General features: G+C 40.4%; 3 protein-coding genes and 1 non-coding gene across 6 annotated transcripts in view; 1 reads left to right on the top strand and 3 right to left on the bottom strand.

Moving 5' to 3' along the window:
• LOC108230137 (FERM domain-containing protein 5) overlaps positions 1–6,525 on the bottom strand; it is a 52,027-nt gene extending 45,502 nt beyond the window's left edge. The window contains exon 1 of the mRNA XM_017406091.3: positions 6,240–6,525. Within this exon, the coding sequence (XP_017261580.3) occupies positions 6,240–6,341 (102 nt within the window). The 5' untranslated portion in view covers positions 6,342–6,525. The remainder of the gene's footprint in view (positions 1–6,239) is intronic.
• Positions 6,526–8,271: 1,746 nt separating this feature from the next.
• trnah-gug lies at positions 8,272–8,343 on the bottom strand. The gene has a single exon. It is a non-coding gene; the product is annotated as a tRNA-His (tRNA).
• A 1,152-nt stretch (positions 8,344–9,495) lies between these two features.
• malt3 (MALT paracaspase 3) lies at positions 9,496–16,829 on the bottom strand. 2 transcript variants are annotated; one of them, XM_017405573.3, is made up of 15 exons: positions 16,699–16,829; positions 16,393–16,463; positions 16,120–16,256; positions 15,764–15,902; positions 15,350–15,525; positions 15,083–15,179; positions 14,637–14,672; positions 14,325–14,528; positions 13,748–13,925; positions 13,539–13,613; positions 13,267–13,394; positions 11,817–11,966; positions 11,046–11,200; positions 10,357–10,473; positions 9,496–10,264 (listed from the first exon to the last, which is right to left on the bottom strand). In XM_017405573.3, the coding sequence occupies exons 2-15, from the start codon at positions 16,433–16,435 to the stop codon at positions 9,935–9,937; spliced, it is 1,965 nt and encodes a 654-aa protein (XP_017261062.1). In that variant the 5' UTR covers positions 16,436–16,463; positions 16,699–16,829; the 3' UTR covers positions 9,496–9,934. The 2 variants fall into 2 exon arrangements, with proteins under 2 accessions (XP_017261062.1, XP_037834386.1); XM_037978458.1 differs by having other exon boundaries at positions 16,703–16,754.
• A 1,177-nt stretch (positions 16,830–18,006) lies between these two features.
• Positions 18,007–18,661, top strand: part of alpk3a (alpha-kinase 3a) — a 14,044-nt gene continuing 13,389 nt past the window's right edge. The window contains exon 1 of one of the 2 annotated variants that reach the window (XM_037978204.1): positions 18,007–18,330. The gene's annotated coding sequence lies outside the window, so the exon portion shown is untranslated. The remainder of the gene's footprint in view (positions 18,331–18,661) is intronic. The other variant, XM_017405993.3, reaches the window with a different exon arrangement.

Here is an 18,661-nt window from a genome sequence, read left to right as displayed (position 1 = left end):
AGTGCTGTACATGCTCATACTTTTCATGTTCATACTTTTCAGTTGGCCAACATTTCTATAAATCCTTTGTTTTTATTGGTCTTCAGTAAGATTCTAATTTTCTGATATGATGGATTTGAGATTTTCATTTGTTGTCATTTGTAATCATCAAAATTAAACGAAATAAACATTTGAAATATATGAGTTTGTATGTAATGTATGAATATAATATACAAGTTTAACTTTTTAAATGGAATTACTGAAATCAATCTACTTTTTCATGATATTCTAATTTTATGACCAGCACCTGTAATGCAGGTCAGTCACGGGACTCAATCTTCCCCCTGGTTTTTGGCAGATTCAGTCAAGTTGTTTACATTAACTGCGTACCCGCTTTTCAGAATTGCATATCAATATATGCATCTATAAAATTAATGGAGTCAACTCTTTCAAACTGCGCCATTTGATATAGTTCAGAAAAACCTTTTTAATTGTCTAATTTCATACTTTGCACCTTTGCACCTAGGTACCTTTGATGGAGGACAGATTAAAGCCATTTCCCCTTCCACAGAGCCCAAAAAGTTCACCTTGTATAAAACCTGTGACTTCACCCAAAACCAACTACCACATAATAACAACTACTAACAAATGCTGCGTACAGTAGATAATACACACTGGATACTACAATGCTGTCAAAACTCGTTAAACAGAGTTCACATTTTCATCAAGAAGACTGAGGTGATCGTGTGAAGCATGTATTTTCCTGCTCATGCAGAGCGATGCACAATTCTGCATGCAGTCTGGTAATTATTCACTCAGACAACTAGGTTGGATGATAGTAAAAATAAACCAGATTCAACAGTTTCAGCACTTAAGTGCAAAAAAAAAAATCGCAGTATTTAGAGCAAGTCTTGCTTTTTTTTTTGTTTGTTTGTTTTTTAGCACCTCTAATGGGAGTGTCACTGTTTGCAATTTCCTCTGTCTTTTTTTATTTTGATTGTATAACAATAAGTAAAAAGGTGTTATTCATGTTATGTTTTTCCCCCATTATCATTCACGGTCACACAATTTCTGGAAAATGTACCTCATGGTTCTGTCATTTTGTAACACCTCATTTCACTGTCACAATGTCAGCCTCCAAAGGGTTCACTCAACTATTTTAATCCAGGAGCGCACTTTGAATTCTGGTTTCAAATTACATATCTGGTGTGCAAGGCAATCACCGATTAAAGCTGATTCCAGAATCTCAGACCAGGAATATTGAAACAACAATCAAGGCTATTAAAAGTTGATTCAACATGAAGCTTATTTGTTTTTCCTGACATCTTTTATGCATCATCTAAAACAAATCATACGCCAAATTCTAGTAAAATATAACATTTTGATGAAGTAACACCCCCGAGAAAAATCTAATTTAGGCATCTTTAAGGAGCTGATTAATTTTACTTGTCAATTTCTTTGAAAATAGGCCTCCTAATAGAGAAACTCATTATAAAAACTCATTATAATGCAGCTCCATATATGCAGCTCTAGATTAGTACAAATCATTAGCACATCTTTATTTTCCACCTGAGACTTGGCAAGCAAATTCCCACCACTTTATTGTGATTAAAAGGCTGTGAGGAATGTCTATGAAATATGTGACAGGACTTACAGGACGGATTTGTGGCGACGGGTACAGCAGGACAGTCCCAGGAGTGTCCCAGGTGATGTGGGCAGATATGCCGTCACGTGTCTTTAAGGATGGCAGCGAGTGTTTGTCAGGAGTTTCATAAGAGGAATCCCGATCACCGAGTGATCGTACGATTCCCCAGAGTAACCGTGGAGTCCCTGTAGCAACAGCTGAGACGCTGGCACCACGCTTCAGAGTGAAGCACCCCTCGATACACAGAACCCCGTCCCTCCCCCATCCGTCTCCTCATGACAGCTCAGCAGATCTCAGGAGGACTTGGACATAATTGCCTCTCACTCGCCCATAAAGCAGAAAACCAGCTGCCAACTCTGAGCTAGTTTATTATACACTTTCCACTTTTGTAGAGCAAGTGACAAAATGAAAACAAGCAAAAATTGTTCTTTTAGAAACAAATCTGCCCTGTGGTTCATGGGATATTTTGCTAAAAGACAAACAGGGCTGACCCCGGTAAAGTAAATGCTAAAGTTCAAAGCAAAGATCTGATCGAGTTCAGCTACAATCACACCAGATTTTAGAGCAATATCTGTAAAACGGACTGAATTATAGCCTTTTTTTGTGTGTTTTCAAAAGTCAGTTAGCTCCGGTAATCATCTTGAAGTGGATTAGCTCCAAAGATTAATCAGCTTCATTAAAATGTGCCCAGTCGTTAGTGAGATATTTTGTTAACAGACAGACAAGGTTAATGCTAAAGTTTTAAACAAAGATCTTGGGCAGACTGTAGCCTTCGAAGTGTGTGTTGGGCAACATTCTCAGCTACTACCACACCAAATTTTAGCTCATTACCTGTCAAACTGATCAAGTTAGAGCCATTTTTGTGTTTCCAATAGTTGATCAGCTGCGGCGGCCATCTTGAATCAGGCTGACTCCAAAGGTTAATGAGTTGTAGATGTCATTCCACTGATTAAGTTTTGATTGTTTCATTAAAATCTGTTCAGTGATACATGAGATATTTGGCTAACGGTACAGCAAACAAACACACAGATAAAAAAATTATTACCCTCACCTTTAGGGGTGGGTGATAAAAATGTAGGCAACCTGAGGCTAAAACTGCCAAGGTTTAGACAAATGGAAGTGTCTTGATTTGCTTATGTCCTACTGTCCTATGAGCTGTTTGTTTTTGTTTACTAGTTTTGACTACCTGCTGATGCCAACACAAATATGAAATCAAAAGAGACGATTAACTTTATCTTAGAACGACAGACGTGCTTTAAATCAATAAGAACAACAACTACCTATGCAAAACCTCTGGCTGTTTGAGGTGTGTTAGAGAAGAAGACATTTTGTTTTCCGTTGTTATTTCAACGAGAAACAAAACCCGCAGTGAACTCGGGACAAACAACCTACTTAAAGATGTCCAAAGTCCATTAAAAATGCAGGATGTTTGGGTTTTGCTTAAGAAAGGACTAAAAATATTGCAAATGTATTCTGCATTTACAGCTGAGAGACCTGCTGTGCTCTGTATAACGTGATTTGTTTTGGGGTTGTTTTTTTTTTTTTTTTTTTTTTTTTTTTTTTTTTTTTTACACGTTATATGTTATATGAACTGTCAGTCATTAAAAAGTTGCAAAACATGAAGCACAGTTGGTATGCTTGCTGATGCAATTTTTTTTTTTTTGCAAAACTGCATAAAAATGACAGACAAGCAGAAAAGGCCTTAGGCTAAAAGCAGATTTCAGACTCCTCCATCAACCTGCAGCTAGATGAGGACTACATCTACAGGGATGAGCAGTGATAAGCGCTCACTCCTCCTTCCCCCCCCAGCTTAGTGGAAATCTCCATAATTCATTAATGCAAAACTTAGGTTCCATGCATTACAGCTGAGAATGCACTGAAAAAGATGGAAACGCTCTCTGCCTAACTTGCTGAAGTCTTAGCTCTTTTTCTCATCATTTTAAATTGTGCCTTTAGGCTGCGGGCAAGTCAGGGAATATCATTGAAGAGGAGCCGGGAGCTGGGTTCGTGTCAGAAAATGGAAGGAGGATGACCTGAGCCGGGGGCAGATCCGACTGCGGAGCCATTAAAAAAAGTTCAGGGGAAGGATACGAGTGTGATGGAAAGACGTCCGGGGGGGAAATAAAAGGTGCACTTTGGAAACAGGTAAACAAAAAAAAGAAAAGCAGGACAGAAAGAGAGTGGAACAGGACAAAGTGAGAGCGAGTCTGCTCCGCCTCTTAAATTTGCATCCCCCAGTCCTGATATCCAGGTTGATATATTTATATTTTCCTTTCCTCTTGGCAGACCTTAAAACCTGGAGGGACCCAACCGAATGTGGAACACGCATTAGCAATGCGCCTAGACGGTTGGATTGTCCTGGCTCCCTCGCTGGATGAGAAAGATAATCAGGATGCCAGACAGTCACAGCAGAGCGGGAGCGTTCTCTCCTTTCTCTCTCCCTGCTCCCCCTTCCTCCTCCTCCTCCTTCCACCTCGATTACGTCAGCCACCCAACTCTGCTGCAAACAGCACACCTGCTGGTTTCACAGTCCATCTGGCCCAGCACCATCACTTGCTCAGCTCCGAGCAGAAATGTAGGTCTGTTTACAACCTGGGCACACAGTCACAACCCCACAGCTACTGCAGCATCTATTTCACACTTGCTCATTGAGGAACAAGATGGAGCAACAACGTGACCTGTTAAAAGGCAACAAAGATCCCAGCGACAAGCACGATTTATATGTTCGTAATGTTTCGTTATGTGATATTACAGGTGTAAATGTGTCTTTAAAGTGTCTACATGTTCCTGACTGTATTCTCCGAGGAGTTCCTCTTTTTTTTTCCTAAAAACTTGAACCATTGTTTTCCCTGCAGCTGAAGTGACAGGCTCTCTTTTAATCAAATCAGCATGAGGCTAAAGCTGCACAACTATCAAAGCCAGGCTGTTCCAAATGAGACAAACGAGCCAAGTGACACATTTTAACGTGGACGCCCTGGCCCGTTTTAAGTTTCAAAGCAACACACCTCGGCTGACAGCTATTCAACATCATAAGAACTGTGTTCTGCTTTTTATTTGCAATCCCCCCGCCGCCAAAAAGGCGTTTTTGCCCACGCCTGTGTGCATTAGCGAAGTCTTTCACGAACCACAGGATGAGTTTCAATAAAACTTGCAGAAAGCAATCCTTGGAACGTACCTCTACAGCCGATTAACCTTTGGGGTTAGTCCAATTTGAGACGGCCACCACAGCTTGTTGACCTTCGCGAACACAAACGTGGCTGTAACTGAGTCGGATTTACAGACACTGAGCTAAAATCTGGTGCAGTGATAGCTGGGAGCCATTCAGAAAACACACTCTGAGCGTGACATCTCGTGATATTGTATGAGATAAGTTACTTTCAAGGTTTGATCAAAAGTTCTCAACATATAATGATAAAATTATCTTAGTCTGTAACTTTGGAATGAAAAGCAGAGGGCAATATGCATCCCTTTAAGGAATTCTCGGCCTTTAATTTGTTTGTTTTTAGCAAGTGCTTTACACATAAATGTGGTCAAATTGTTTATCAAATTCCCATCGCCTATTGTGAATGAATGAATGAGCCGCAATGTTGACTCTCTATGGGACAGACTAGGTTCATTACAAATGTCAGATAAGCAACATCTTTAAATCACTGCTGCTATAATTAGACAAGTAAACGAAGCAAGAAAAACCTGAGCGTAAAATGAAAAAAATGCCTGATACAGTGTGTGGAAGACAAATGATCCTTGAGGTCAGTCAAAAATAAGAAACAAAAGCTGCTTTTCCCCCCCCATAGTATTGGTTAATGTGTGCCCAAATTAAAAATTTGGAAGCAAAATTTGTGAACAGCTGCTGACTACCACATGTGTTTGTTTACCTGCAAAAAAGGGCCAAAGCGACTGAAAATAGGTCAACGATACAGATGTCCATGGAAGAGCCGTTTGGGATGGAGAAGTCCAGCACTTTTGATGTATTGCTACGCATTTGTGCTCAGATTTGTTATCCGTTTCTAAAACGATCCAAATTGAAACAGACTTGAAGACAGGTGCATTTCTAGAAAACATAACCGATGAGAGAAAAAATTCGTTGGCGCTATCTGAACATTTCAGACTAAGATCTGCTGTCGTCTCCTGCACGTTGGTGGGGAAATTTACTCCGTATTTGTTTACTTTTACACAGATTACAGCCAGCCTAATGTAGGTTGGTCACAAGCTTGCAGCTTGCATCCAGGCTTTGTTTACATGGAGCGTGTACCACATTTCAGAATTGCATGTCAACAAATCTGGCAAGCTACAGGAGTAAACTCTTGGAACTGAACCAATCTGACATAGCTCAGGATAACCTTTTGTATACTCATTTCACTTGACATTTTACAATGAGTACCTTTTAAATGATAATGTCTTTTTTGGGTATCCTATCAACTCTAGGCTTGTTGATGCCTCAATTAAATGTAATGATGAATAAAAGAATAGCGAAAAAGCGCATTTCCCTAATGCAGATTTGTGCAAATTGCAGTCGCACTACTCTCCCCAGGGTTCCCAGTGGCTCCGGGTTTTAGGCTCGGATGCCCAAACGCGGCGGTGCGTTCACGTTCCTGCGGTCCGACAGGTGACTAACCTGAATGGTGCACGTATACTCCGTATCATCCAGCAGTCTGACCGTGCAGTTGTATTCCCGCTCAAGATTCCTGACGCTGCCACTCATGAATCGGCTCAACATCTTCCCCCAAAAAGGTCCGCTGCTTTCACTCTCTCCCCCTCCTCTCTCTCTGGCGTCTACAGGACCAGAACAATAAACTCAACACCGGAGCACGCAAGTGAATGTCACATTGACCGCGTTCCCCGAGCAGCCTGCAGCAGCCACGGATTCAGCCGCCGAGGCGTCCACCATTGTTGTCCCGATAAGTTTCTTCCCTCCCTCCCTTCCTCCCCCCCACCCCGTCCCCTCGCCGTGGCTCCGTGTTCAGGAGAAGCCGAGGACGCCCGCATGCGGGACCCAGAGGCAGGTCGGCGGTGTTGCGTGTCTGCCCGCGGTCGAGAGCAGGATTGTCGCTCACCATTCACCGCCGCCACTTCAGCTGGGAGGGCGGGTCCCGGTGGAGACTGACGTGGGAGCGAGCCAACAGGCGCGCGAGGCGCCGCGCGGTCCCCAGGAGGATGTCCAGCACTGGTGTCCAACGCTGCAGCGTGTCCTCCTGACATCTGTCTTCGCCTCGAACTGTGCTGTGCTTCAGAGGACAGGAGCAGCGTGTACGCTGAGTGCTGGAGGACTGCAGAAATCTGTGGAAGAAGCTAAAAGAAGCAGAACAGCTAAAAGTGGCAAAGCATTAGAGTAACAAACCTCTGTAGCAAAAGGCGAGCTAAATGTAGCAAAATGTTATCTAAAAAGTGAAGTAGCAAAAAACTAACTAAAAGTAGCAAAAGGCTAACTGAAAGCTAAGAGTAGCAAACTGCTAGTTAAAAGCTAAAAGTTGCAAAATGCTATCTAAAAGCAGCAAAGGTGTAGCTAAAAGTGACCAAAAAGCCAAATAAAACCTAATTGTTGAGAAATAGTAGCTAAAAGTAACAAACCACTAGCTAAAAGTAGCAAAAGACAAGTTAAAAGCTGAAGTAGCAAATTCATCTGATAGCAAAATGCTACTTACAATAGTGTTAATGTGTTGCAGAAATAGCTGCTGGGTGGTGGCGGTGGTTTTATTTCCTCCTCAATTCTGAGGTGACCAAAGTCATTTATTCCAGATTCATCCACTTCACAGCCACGGTTATGAATAAATGAAGACATTTTAGACTCAGTTTATGATGTAGAGGAGTAACATCGAATTAGAATAAATATAAAATTTGATTTACTGGCTTTTGCAATAAATCCAAAACCCTCTCCAGGTTGACCTAAAACAGTGGTGTCCAGTCCTGGTCCTGGAGGGCCACTATCCTGTGTGTTGTAGATGTTTCTCTGCTCTTCAGCAGGTCTTCAAGCTCTGCAGAAGCCCGTGAATCACTCAGTCTTTCATATCAGGTGTGTCAAAGCAGAGAAACAGCTAAAACATGCAGGAAAGTGGCCCTCCAGGACCAGGATTGGACACCACTGATAAAACCACACTTCTTATTTCTGTCACAGAGTGGAAATTAGATGTGTTGTGCTGCCACCTGCAGGCCACTTGTCGAAATTGCGTCTAATCGGTAGTCAAGTGTTTTCTAACTAATTAATATCACCACGAAACTACCAAAGTTGATTAGCATTTATTAATTTAATGTTGCTTTATTATGCAAATTACAAGCTGCTTGAATGTGCAAATGATGCCATGTTTAATTCAATGTCGGCTTGTGCTTGTAATTGTTCAATGTGATGTGTAGTTAAAGGCTATTTCTTTTAGGCGTTCTTTCCACTAAAAGGCGCGACATTATGTCTAAAGAAATGCCTTAAATATGAACAACAAATAATGCATTTTGTGGTGATGTTTGACCTTGGTAATAGCAGATATGATTTGTAAATTGATCAAACTGAAGACGACAATAGTCGGAGGAGAGATCATGTACTGCAATAAAAAATATAATCATCAACCCTGTTATTAATGTGCAAATGCAACATTTTAAAGTGAAAATCATTACATTCTGACAACATAAACATTTGGACCCTGATGTGATTTTTACCTTGCCGTGACCCGGATTCGAACCGGGGTTGCTGCGGCCACAACGCAGAGTACTAACCACTATACGATCACGGCGCGCCACCCAGGACTGCAAGGCAGCGAAGATTTTATCCATATGTAGAAAATAACACGCTGTGCGTTCAGTTTTATGTGCTTTTCTTGGAAATGTAGTGATAAATATTACGTTGACAAGACAAGATAATACAAGGGTGTAGACGGTGACTCAAGTTTTTTTTGTTTGTTTTATTTTGGGTCTTTTTGAAATGCTATCCTTAAAGCACCAGGGCATTTGTAGACCCTGTGCTGCACTTCTTCATGGATAGATATTTTGTGTGTGTGTGTGTTCATATACAGATCACAGTGTATATAAAGTGTTTTTAATTCAGGACCAAAAACACTTGGGGTCATTAAACACCATCTGTGGGGTCCTGATAAACAACCCATAGAAATCAAATGACCTTAATACAATGACTGACAATACAATGTTTAGCTTCCACTTTTACAAAGAAATAACAATGGTTATTAATGCATAAAAACGTATATAATGCTGGACAAGGCTTTTTTTCTAGATTGCTTAAACTTCGGCTAAATAGTCAAGGTCACAACACTAGTCTACAGCTTCTGTTTTGCGGGTCAAAAAAGCAAAGAAGTTTGGGAATCACTGTGTCACAGAATGCCAAAACAAATGTACCATTAGTGTTTTAAAAATTGAACATAGTGTAACTAAAAAAATAAAAATAAAACAACTCCTGTCTGTTTTCAAAGACATTAAATGTTCAGTTATTCGAAGGTCAAGTTTGATTCTGAAATTTGCCGTGTTTTCGACTCTGTAGTTTCCTTACACAAATCATAAAACTGATAACAAACTTTGACTTTTCCTTGTTTTGATACTCAAGGGTAAGCTGGATCCTTGAATGTGAAAAATGATTTCCTTCACACTCAGTCTCAACTGAATATAACCAAGATTCAAGTCAAATTAACTGTTTTTATTTGTTGCTTTACTTACCCTGGCATTTAATTTTGTAACTGACTTGCTGTCTTTAAAAACATAAAAGCCCTTATAAGTTTTACTTAAAGCACAAAAACATAATTCAATCACTGGATGTACTATAAATTGAATCGATTGGTTTTCAAATTTTATATATATATAAACATTTCCATAATTAACAAAACTTCTAAAAAAATACCTCCTTAAGACTATGATAAAACATTGCTATGAAAGGGAAGAAATTTATGACAAAATGTTTTATTCGTTTTCAAGCAATTATTTAAAATATGATTTCAGCACCACTGTAAACAAACAGTCGATTAAATAAGAAGTTTGCATTTTCTAGTAAAAAAATTATAGCATTGATCTTAAAGTTAAACACATTACGATATTTTCAAAAACGTGATAGTGCAGTTGAGAAAGAAATACTCATCATCAGATAAATTATCGATAGTAAAGTCCTCTACAGGTCAGCCAGCTTGCCTTTGAAGTAAAAAGTGTCAAACACTGTAATTTGTAGAACAAAGTATTATAGTCTTAAAGGAGCTCAGCGCAGTGTTGTGATGTGAGTGATGTGAACATAAACACCTCTCACCCGATTGTTTTCATCATCAATTACAGACAGGATTCACAATCAACTACTGTAACAACCAATAACAATAATAACAATCACATTTTTTAAGTGAAAGACGAATCACACAGTTCATTCTCATCGTTCTCTTCGGGTTCGTTGCTCCGTACGGTCGCAGCTTTCGCGGCACAAACGGCCTTTCTAGTGTGACACGGACGAGTCGGCGTCTGATGCCGCTGCGACGTGCTGTGTGAAATGTTCCCCACGCTTTGACCCGAAGCGCCTTCCTGCCTCTTGTTCGGTGCTGCATGAATCCCCTTGTACAGTTTACAGGACGCCACCAGGGGTTTTCCTATGTCCACCTGTTGGCTTTCAGTGTGGCGCAGGTTACTGTCTGTGTGAGTGTAATGTAGATCCACCTTGATGACCATGGACTCCTATTAGCAGCAAATGGAAAAGAAAACGGATCCATTGTAAAGAACTGAGCAACTCATTTACAGAAATGGGTCGCATGTTATTGAGAGCATACCTTCAACTTCTGAAGAGAGCAAAGTCTCAGAGTGCAGTCTGGGTTATTATTATTATTAAACAGTAGCGAGTCCATCTCTTCTGACCGGCCAGGCCTGGAAAATATGTCTTCCACTGGCTGAGGAGACAAAGCAAAAAGGTTTACAAGCTTCATCAAAACACATGAGCACTTCTTTTATTTTTATTTTTTCTCAAATTCATAAATCAACCACAGGATGTCAGTATGGTTCGAGATTCTGTGCTCAGATGCACGTGCACCAAATCGCTTGCATTTCCTGCTTTGTCACTGGTTGCAGTGCGCTGGAAGTCCATATATGGGGAGAACTTCCTCAGACACGTTAGGCGGGGGCGTGAATGGTCAATGCGGCGACTGGCTAATGGAAACTCGCTGCATTCCAACACGCGCAGCGTGGAATTCATGACGTAGACACAGCTTCCAGGTTTTAAACCCAAACACTAACTTGAGGAGGCATTTACGAAAAGATAGGGATCAGATTTGTAAAAGAAATATGTGAGCGAGCTAAAACGTGACTTTCTGCACACTACGTTTGTACTGCTTTTTATTCCTTTTTTAAAAATTATTTTGTATGTTACTGTCATATTGTGTCATTTACATCAATATGCTGCTCATTTTGATAATGGTAAAGTTTGACAGAAGGTCTTTTGGCTTAAGTAAAGCTGAATACTTACAGGCGTGCTTCTAAGAGTGACAGTGCAGTCCTGGGTACGGTCGCCCACAGTCTTTATAGTAGCAAAAGCTACCAAGACATTTGAGAACAACGCTGAAAAGCTGACTTCCACTTCCACTCCGCAAGAAAAACACAGCAGTTTCTTCCGTGGTAACTCTAATAAAAAAGAAAGCAAAAACAGCCTAATGAGGACTTTTACTAACTCACATATTTATCTATAAAGAATGAACCATTTATTTTGCACAAAATGACCTCAGAAAGAATTTCCAGCGATTAACTGTACTTAAGAATAAGATTTTGTGTCATCAAGTCTGATGGGGGGGAAAAAAAGATCTGTGATCATTCCACAACATCAAGATTAAATTTTAGAACGGCTGATCTGAAGTCGATTTGAGGAAGTCTAATAAGGTCAAAAAAAGCTTCCTTCCATCAAACAGGAAAATGCCCTTTGCACAATGAGCTCCAGTTCCTTATTTTGATTTATTTAAAAAGAAATTACTAGACATTTTTTTGAATGATACTGTAAATATCACTTCATACCACAGTGTCTGTACGTGGCTTGTACAAGTTATGTTGTAAGAGGTGTGAACTGAACAGTTTCCTTTTTCAGCTCGAGGGGACAAGAAATAAATGAAACCGATGGAAAGTTAATCATGTCTGATGTATATCTACATATCACGTCATTAGCAGGAGTTTTTTTGGTTTTTTTACCCTCGGGAACGTAAAGCAGGATAAAAATCATTGTGGGCTGTGGGTAATTCGACCCACTCACCATTTGCCTGTCTCCAGCAGACATCGCGTAGGTGTAGCTCCTTTGTGTGGCCAGTAGTTCGAACTGTATCAGTGAGGGATCGAGGTTCCTTCATGGTGTGTTTAATTTCCACCGCCTGCTTGCCTTTGATGAGGGGATCTTTACCGAGTTCTGGGGTAGAGAAAAAGGGAGAAAGTACAAATGAACAGGATGGCAAGACCACAACTTCCCGTACAAACTTCCAGGTCTGCTCTGAAGAGTTTTGCGAAAGTCCGCACCAGCGGCAAAAAACAGCCGTAAATGTTTAAATGCTAATTTTACCCCTCACGCTTTCAATCATGGAGCTGCCTGAGTTTTGCAAAAACAGAAAGCGAGGTGAGTGAGTTGGGAAAAAAAAACAAAAAACAAACAAAGGTTCATCATATTCACTTGACTAAAATTGAGGAACTTGGGGAAATTTGAAAAGTATATGCAATTTTCAAAGCTAAATTCTTTGGAGGGGAGGGGAAAAAACAAGTCTTTAAAAGAATCCACACACTGGACTTATTCGAAATCCTGACAGTCGTTTGAAAAAAGACAGTCAAGTGACAAAACAAGGTTTCAAAACTTTTGATGCTTTGCTTTTGAGAAGATTTAATACAGCAAAAACATTTTACTGCTATGAATACCTCCTGCCAATTAAGCTATACCTAATTACTGCCCACAATGCCGCTTCAAGTGATAAAATCCGTCTTGAAATACCTTATAAAAGAATTGTACATTTGTTCACCCAAGTAAATCCTTGTGGATTTAGACGAACATGCCGTCAGTAGGGGGGCTCGTCGTACTGGAACTGATTTGCAAACGACCCCATGAGAGCAGCGCGGGGGGGGGTCCGAACGTCAGAGCAGCTGTCTTGCTCTCTGCAGCTCTCGGGTTTCTTGCTGTTCTCAAGCCAACAGTGTGAATTTCAAAAGAATGAGGTCACATGCTAATGGTACCTCGAAAATGTATTTCCCCAGAGACCACCAAAAAAGACAAACAGGCTTTCAAGACAGGAGAACTTGTTAACCTCAAATCCCAGAGCAGTCACCACTGCACTTCTGAACACCTCAAAAAAAAAAAAAAAAACCAATGTTAAAATGAGAAGTAAGTGGTCATAAAACCCGCCTCTGCTCCATCCACCCCACCAAAGAACAGCCTGTTCCTCTCAGCTCTGGTTGTTTTGGAATAACATTCAGAAACCGAATAGAGAGAAAAAGCAGCCAAGGATTTACTCACAAGTTCACTCCGAGCCTTATATATAAAGTTCAAATGTGTCAATTTTATTATCTTCCAAAAAAGTATTAATTTTAAGAGATATTTTTAAATCACACAAAAAAACTACACCTGTTGTCACAGCCATAATAGATTAGGCTGGGATGATGTATTTGCAACTTCTTTATCAAAGTCAGAATGCTACTTTTTATTTATTTAATTTTTAGACACTTACCCTCAGACACTTTCTCTAAGACATGTGTGACTTTGTCTGGCTGTAGGATGTGCCTGTTCAGGTACTTGGTGAAGATTCCTGAACTCCTGCCCCCGTCCTGGACCTCATACGCCTCAGCGTCCTCACATCTGAAAGAGTCCGTGACGGAACAGTCAAACCACTCACGCGTCACAAAAAACTTTCAACTCTACATCATGGCGAGTAAAATAAATGCTCCTGTTCAGAAATAGTCTTTTCAGTTTTAACAGAGCAGTACATTAAAATAGACTTACGTGCCATAACCATAAACAGTGTTCCCATTCGGTCCCAGGGGCTCAATAAACGACGGTATGCGATGCCGGTTGTACCTGGGGAACATTTTTTTAGAAAGGATCTACATTACTTGCATTGTAATAGTTTACTTTGTTTTTTTTGTAAAACAAAAATTTCCCGTCCGTCACTTTTCGGTTCAAAAAGCAGACAAATGTCTGAGCGCATTTACCATTTTCTGCAGGTGTCCAGCAGTATAACGCTCAGTGCAGTTTGCCTTTCTTGCATTTTGAACATAATCCTCTGCACACACACACAGTTTATGGTTTGGTACGACTGTGGAGCATCGACTGCGATCAAGTAATTCCTCCCAGCGTGCTCATACCCATGACCCGCATAGTAGAAAAGGCCTGTCGAAGACAAATAAACAACACATCTACTATGAAAAAAAAGAATAACTGCTTTGCAGAGGTTCGACAAAACAGGACTGAATGAGACGTAATCAACCCAGGTCACACAGGGAAGCAAAAAGATCCCCGATTGTTTTTAGGGGAAATTTTAGGGGAAATTATTCTTCATAATATATATATATATATATATATATATATATATATATATATACGTGAACTCTTTCTTCCTTATCGACCCACTCATATCTATAAACAACTCAAGAGATAAAAATACACACTAGTAGACACAGGACATAAAAAGAGAAGTTACACGCAGCACTGCACAAGAACAAAAGAAAAAAAAGATTCACATCATTAAACAAGTAGCTGTCATAGAAAGACACTCCCTGAAATACTCACCATAAACTCCTCTGTCCAGGAGCTGAATGAACTTGTCGATGGCAGCCAGCATTTCCTCCCTGGTGAGATCCAGCAGGGAAACGACTCTGAAGCCAAGCTGCTGCAGCAGGTTGGCCAGCTCATGTACGTCCACAATGGGCGCCATTAAATTGGGGTAGTTGGAGTAATTCAAGTTGCCAATGAGAAGGGAAACCTTATCAGTGGCTGAATGAACGATTAGAAGAAGAAAAAAAAAAGAATTTACTTATAGCAACGCATGCTACAAAAGTTGACAAAGATTTTTGTTGTCGTTTTCCCCCCATAAAACTGTACCTGTGAGTGCTGGAGGAGGAAGCAGCTCCGGTTGCACTAAACGGCATAAACAGAGGCACAAAATTAACATGTGGGAACAGCACCTGAACCAGCACAGAACTGCCTCTGCCCTGTACGCCCTTACAGGTAAGTTAAATTCTCATATTTGTTGTGATAGTCACTGCCTTTGAGCACAACATAGGATGAAACGCTGCGAGACGTAGTTTCACTTTGCATCACTTTCCTGTTGTGTGGCTAAGGCTATTTGGAGTCTAACAACTTCCTTTTCAGTCTTCAGAAATAGGAAAGTACCCTCAGCACAGTGGAAACAACTCAAAAGCCTCCCAAGCTAAAAATCAGTAGAATAGGAGGGTGAAGAAATTCTGATTTTTCTGACACCCAAGAGGAAAATACAGTGCTGAAAGTTGGACAAAGACAAATTTTTTACACTTCTACTTAGGACTTACTGACGTCAACATTGACTGGCTCCGTCCATTTCTCCTCCAACACGTTAGAGATAGAGCACAGATAGGATCCTTCATGTTCAGCCGTTACATCATTAATCTGCAGGTACGATAAATCATATCAGTCTGTGGCCAGATCACAGTTTTGGTGAAAGATTAACCGGGCTTTCGAATGAAATCATAGTCACTCAGTCCGTGAAACAGCACGGTAAATAATGACACTGCGTAAGTAAGCGCTATCGGCTGTAAGGTAGGTAAACACTCCCTTACCTGCAGGGTGTCGCTCATGTTATTCTGCAGCGGCTGGCCATTTCTGTACCACTGATAGCGTGGAGCCGGGACGCCAAAGGCAGCACAGCAGAGAGTAAGTTTCCCACCTTGTCGAACTGTCTGTGGTTTGGGGTTGATAACGATGTGCGGCTCACCCTGCCAGTCTGTTGGCAAACCTGGACAAAAAACAACCAAAAAAAAAGCATAAATTGAAAACCCCAGCAATAAACTAGTCATAAAAAAAGGATTTACTCCGTGACGAGCCAAGCAAAAAAAAAAATGTAAACACTGCTGTTTAAGAAGCCCACGTGGAAGAACGTGTTTTATCAAAACAGGTCTCTCTCGTGAACGAGATCTTGGATCTCAACGGGACAACCTGTATAAATAAACAAAGAACGTCACAGTGCATTTTACCTGACTTGTCAGTGTTCAACACCTTCACCTTCACCCATTCGCTGAAGGTGCAGTTGTTGGTGTGGTCATTCACTCGGCAGACGAAGCGCTGAGTTCTTACAGCTTTGAAGGTCCAGTCTGGTTGAGTGCCGCCGGGCACCTTGAGGAGGGAAAGACAGACTTGAGCGAACTCGTCTGCTTGTCGAAATGCCTCGCAGAACAAGCAAAGCTGCGGCTTTACTTATTCTGTGAGGCATTTCGACAAACAAAACTTTATATGCACATTACATTTCACAATCATGTTTCACAATTAAACGTGATTGACTGTATTTTTTTATTTTTTGCTGTGCTTTAAAAGAAAAAGGGGATCTACGCACTTTGACATAATTTTCCTTCTCCTTCTCAAAGAACCACTGGTAGTTCAGGATGCCTCTCCCCTCAGCTCGGACACTCAGGGTCACCTTATGGTTCACAGGTACGCACGCAGAGACAGGATGGCGCACAATAACCAGATCTAAGACAAATAAAGACACAATCACAGTCATCTGAAATCAGCCTGACTTTAAAATTAAAAAAAGAGAAGAAGCCCAAATAGCTGCGGTAGAGAAGGAAAAATAATAATAAGAAGAAGAATACATAATAATACACACCTTTGATCATTATTTGACTAGGCTTGGGATGAGATCCAGTCATTTGTGCATTTTTGTCTTCTTATAACAGACTGTAAAATAATAATAAAAAAGAGTTTACACACCCTTTATACACAGCACACACACACATAAAAAACAGCATACACAAGCAGAATGAATAACAACCCGTCTCCTGCCCTAACTTCTCATTTCCAGAGAAATGCGCTTTCATGACGGCGCAGCGCAGCTCCGACACATTTGTTTGTTCTGTTGCCGCCGCTGGAAATGAAACAGTAAGATCCCCAAAGTAAGATGTCTCAGTGATACCTGCCGTCAGCCTCGCACCAGATGAGCAGCTGCCGGACCTCAGCCAGATTGTGTTTTCCCTCTTCAGACTCATTTACCTTCAGATATGTAACTCAGACCAACTCTTCCCCCTTCCCGGAACAGGACGCGCATTTACCGGCGCGCCTGTAATACGGGAGCACCCAGAATATCAACACTGAATCCTCACCAACTACAGGCTCAAAATTTATTTATTCCTATAGGAGTTAAATCAAATTACACTTCGCATTAAAAACATTTGGGCAGATGAGGTCGGTTCTTGCCATGGTGTTGTAAATCATCTGGCAGGAGACGCGATTGGAGGCACTATTTTAGCCATTACGGTAACAAAAAATGTCCTTTTATTTTATTTTTTTTTACTGCTGGCTGCTCAACCTCCAACTGGGGTCAGAGTGACCAAGAGTTTAGGAAGGCAGTAAAGCGGTTTCATAACTGAACAAAAGCTTACACGAATTCCTTTGCGATACAGCAGCAACAAGTGGACATTTCCAAGCATGAAGTAACAAAAGCCATATCGTTTACAAAAGAAGACGGATTAAAAATGTGGATTTAGCCTTATTTAACAGCCTTTATTCGGTGACTTCCTGCCCAAATAAAATTAGAGTAATATTGTGCCACTGTGAAAAGAAAAAAATGACTCTGCCACTTTATAAACTGAGAGTCTTAACCTTGAAGAAATGAGGATTTTCTGTTTACAATTGACCTGATATTGAAAATGTTCAAAATGATCTAGTCCTCATAATTTACATATAATCAATTATGAACCTGTGCACATATCAGATATTTCTTCTAGTCTAAATTATAGAAACTATATCTGTTTTTGAAAACAATCATCAGAAATAAACAAACCTCCTGTTTGTGCTTGTAAATGAGACATTTTATGTTTGTTTGTTGAACTGTAATAAGAAGTCCTGATAAGAATTTTTCTTTTTCTGAGCGTCATCGCCAAAAAAGATCACCAGTGACAACAGCTTCTAACAATGTTGTCTAAAAACACTTTGATTTAACCCAGTTCGACTCTAGATAGAACAAGATTTTCTCATTAAACAAAACAATCGCAGAAATAAAAAAAATTAAAAATGGCACATATAACTAACGCATATTTGAAATAAAGTAATAGATTTGTTGTCCTGTTATGAGTAATAAGAGGGACACTGTGGTGTGACCATATGTTGCAACATGAAGGGAAGGGAGTTGTCCTAAAAAGCCTAGAGAAGCTCAGGGCATAAACAGCTAACTGTCCTTGGCTCGATCATAAACCATATTTCACAGACATGTTTTCCAAGTCCACCTTTCATCTCGTACGGAAGGAAATGTTTCTTTCCAACCAGCTTAGATTAATTTTATTTAGATTTTTACATTCTGACTTTTGATTTTTTTTTAAAATAGAGACACTTAGTAAAAATTTGTTCAGGTTCAAATAATTTAATGTTAGATTTTAACGCCTTTGGAAAGTCTAAAGTCTAGTTTCGGAAAATCTGATGGGCTCTTGCACCTATTTGTGGGCCTGCTATAAATAGCACCCTGCTGGCAACAGATGTATGTCTATGATAGGCGGTTACTGATTTTCCTCGCAGACTCTGGCTCCAAAGCACCACTGACAACATCTTAATGGTAAGCTGGACAATATAACGTGCTTTACGATGACAAAGAAACCCTTGAGCTGTGATCTTGTTGCGTACAAGTGAATAACAGATTTATGTTTGTGTCTAACCACTAACAGCTCTTCCACAACCTGATAGCAGACACTATTTATATCTTGCTCTAGTCTGAGAGCTTTGCCTGGTCAGAAAGGACGTTTAGTCTCAACTTTGTGTCTGAGCTGTGTATCCTGTGTGAAGTTTTTGCATTTTTTTCGATAACTTCTCACAGGTCTTTCCATCATTGTAAAGTGTTTATTTTTAATTCCATGGGAGCTTTTACATGGACAGCATTCCCCCCCCCC

The sequence above is a fragment of the Kryptolebias marmoratus genome, linkage group LG11, assembly GCF_001649575.2.
Source record: "Kryptolebias marmoratus isolate JLee-2015 linkage group LG11, ASM164957v2, whole genome shotgun sequence".
Lineage (NCBI taxonomy): Eukaryota > Metazoa > Chordata > Actinopteri > Cyprinodontiformes > Rivulidae > Kryptolebias > Kryptolebias marmoratus.
Note: the sequence above shows the minus strand (reverse complement) of the source record. Positions and strands in the feature narration are given on the sequence as shown.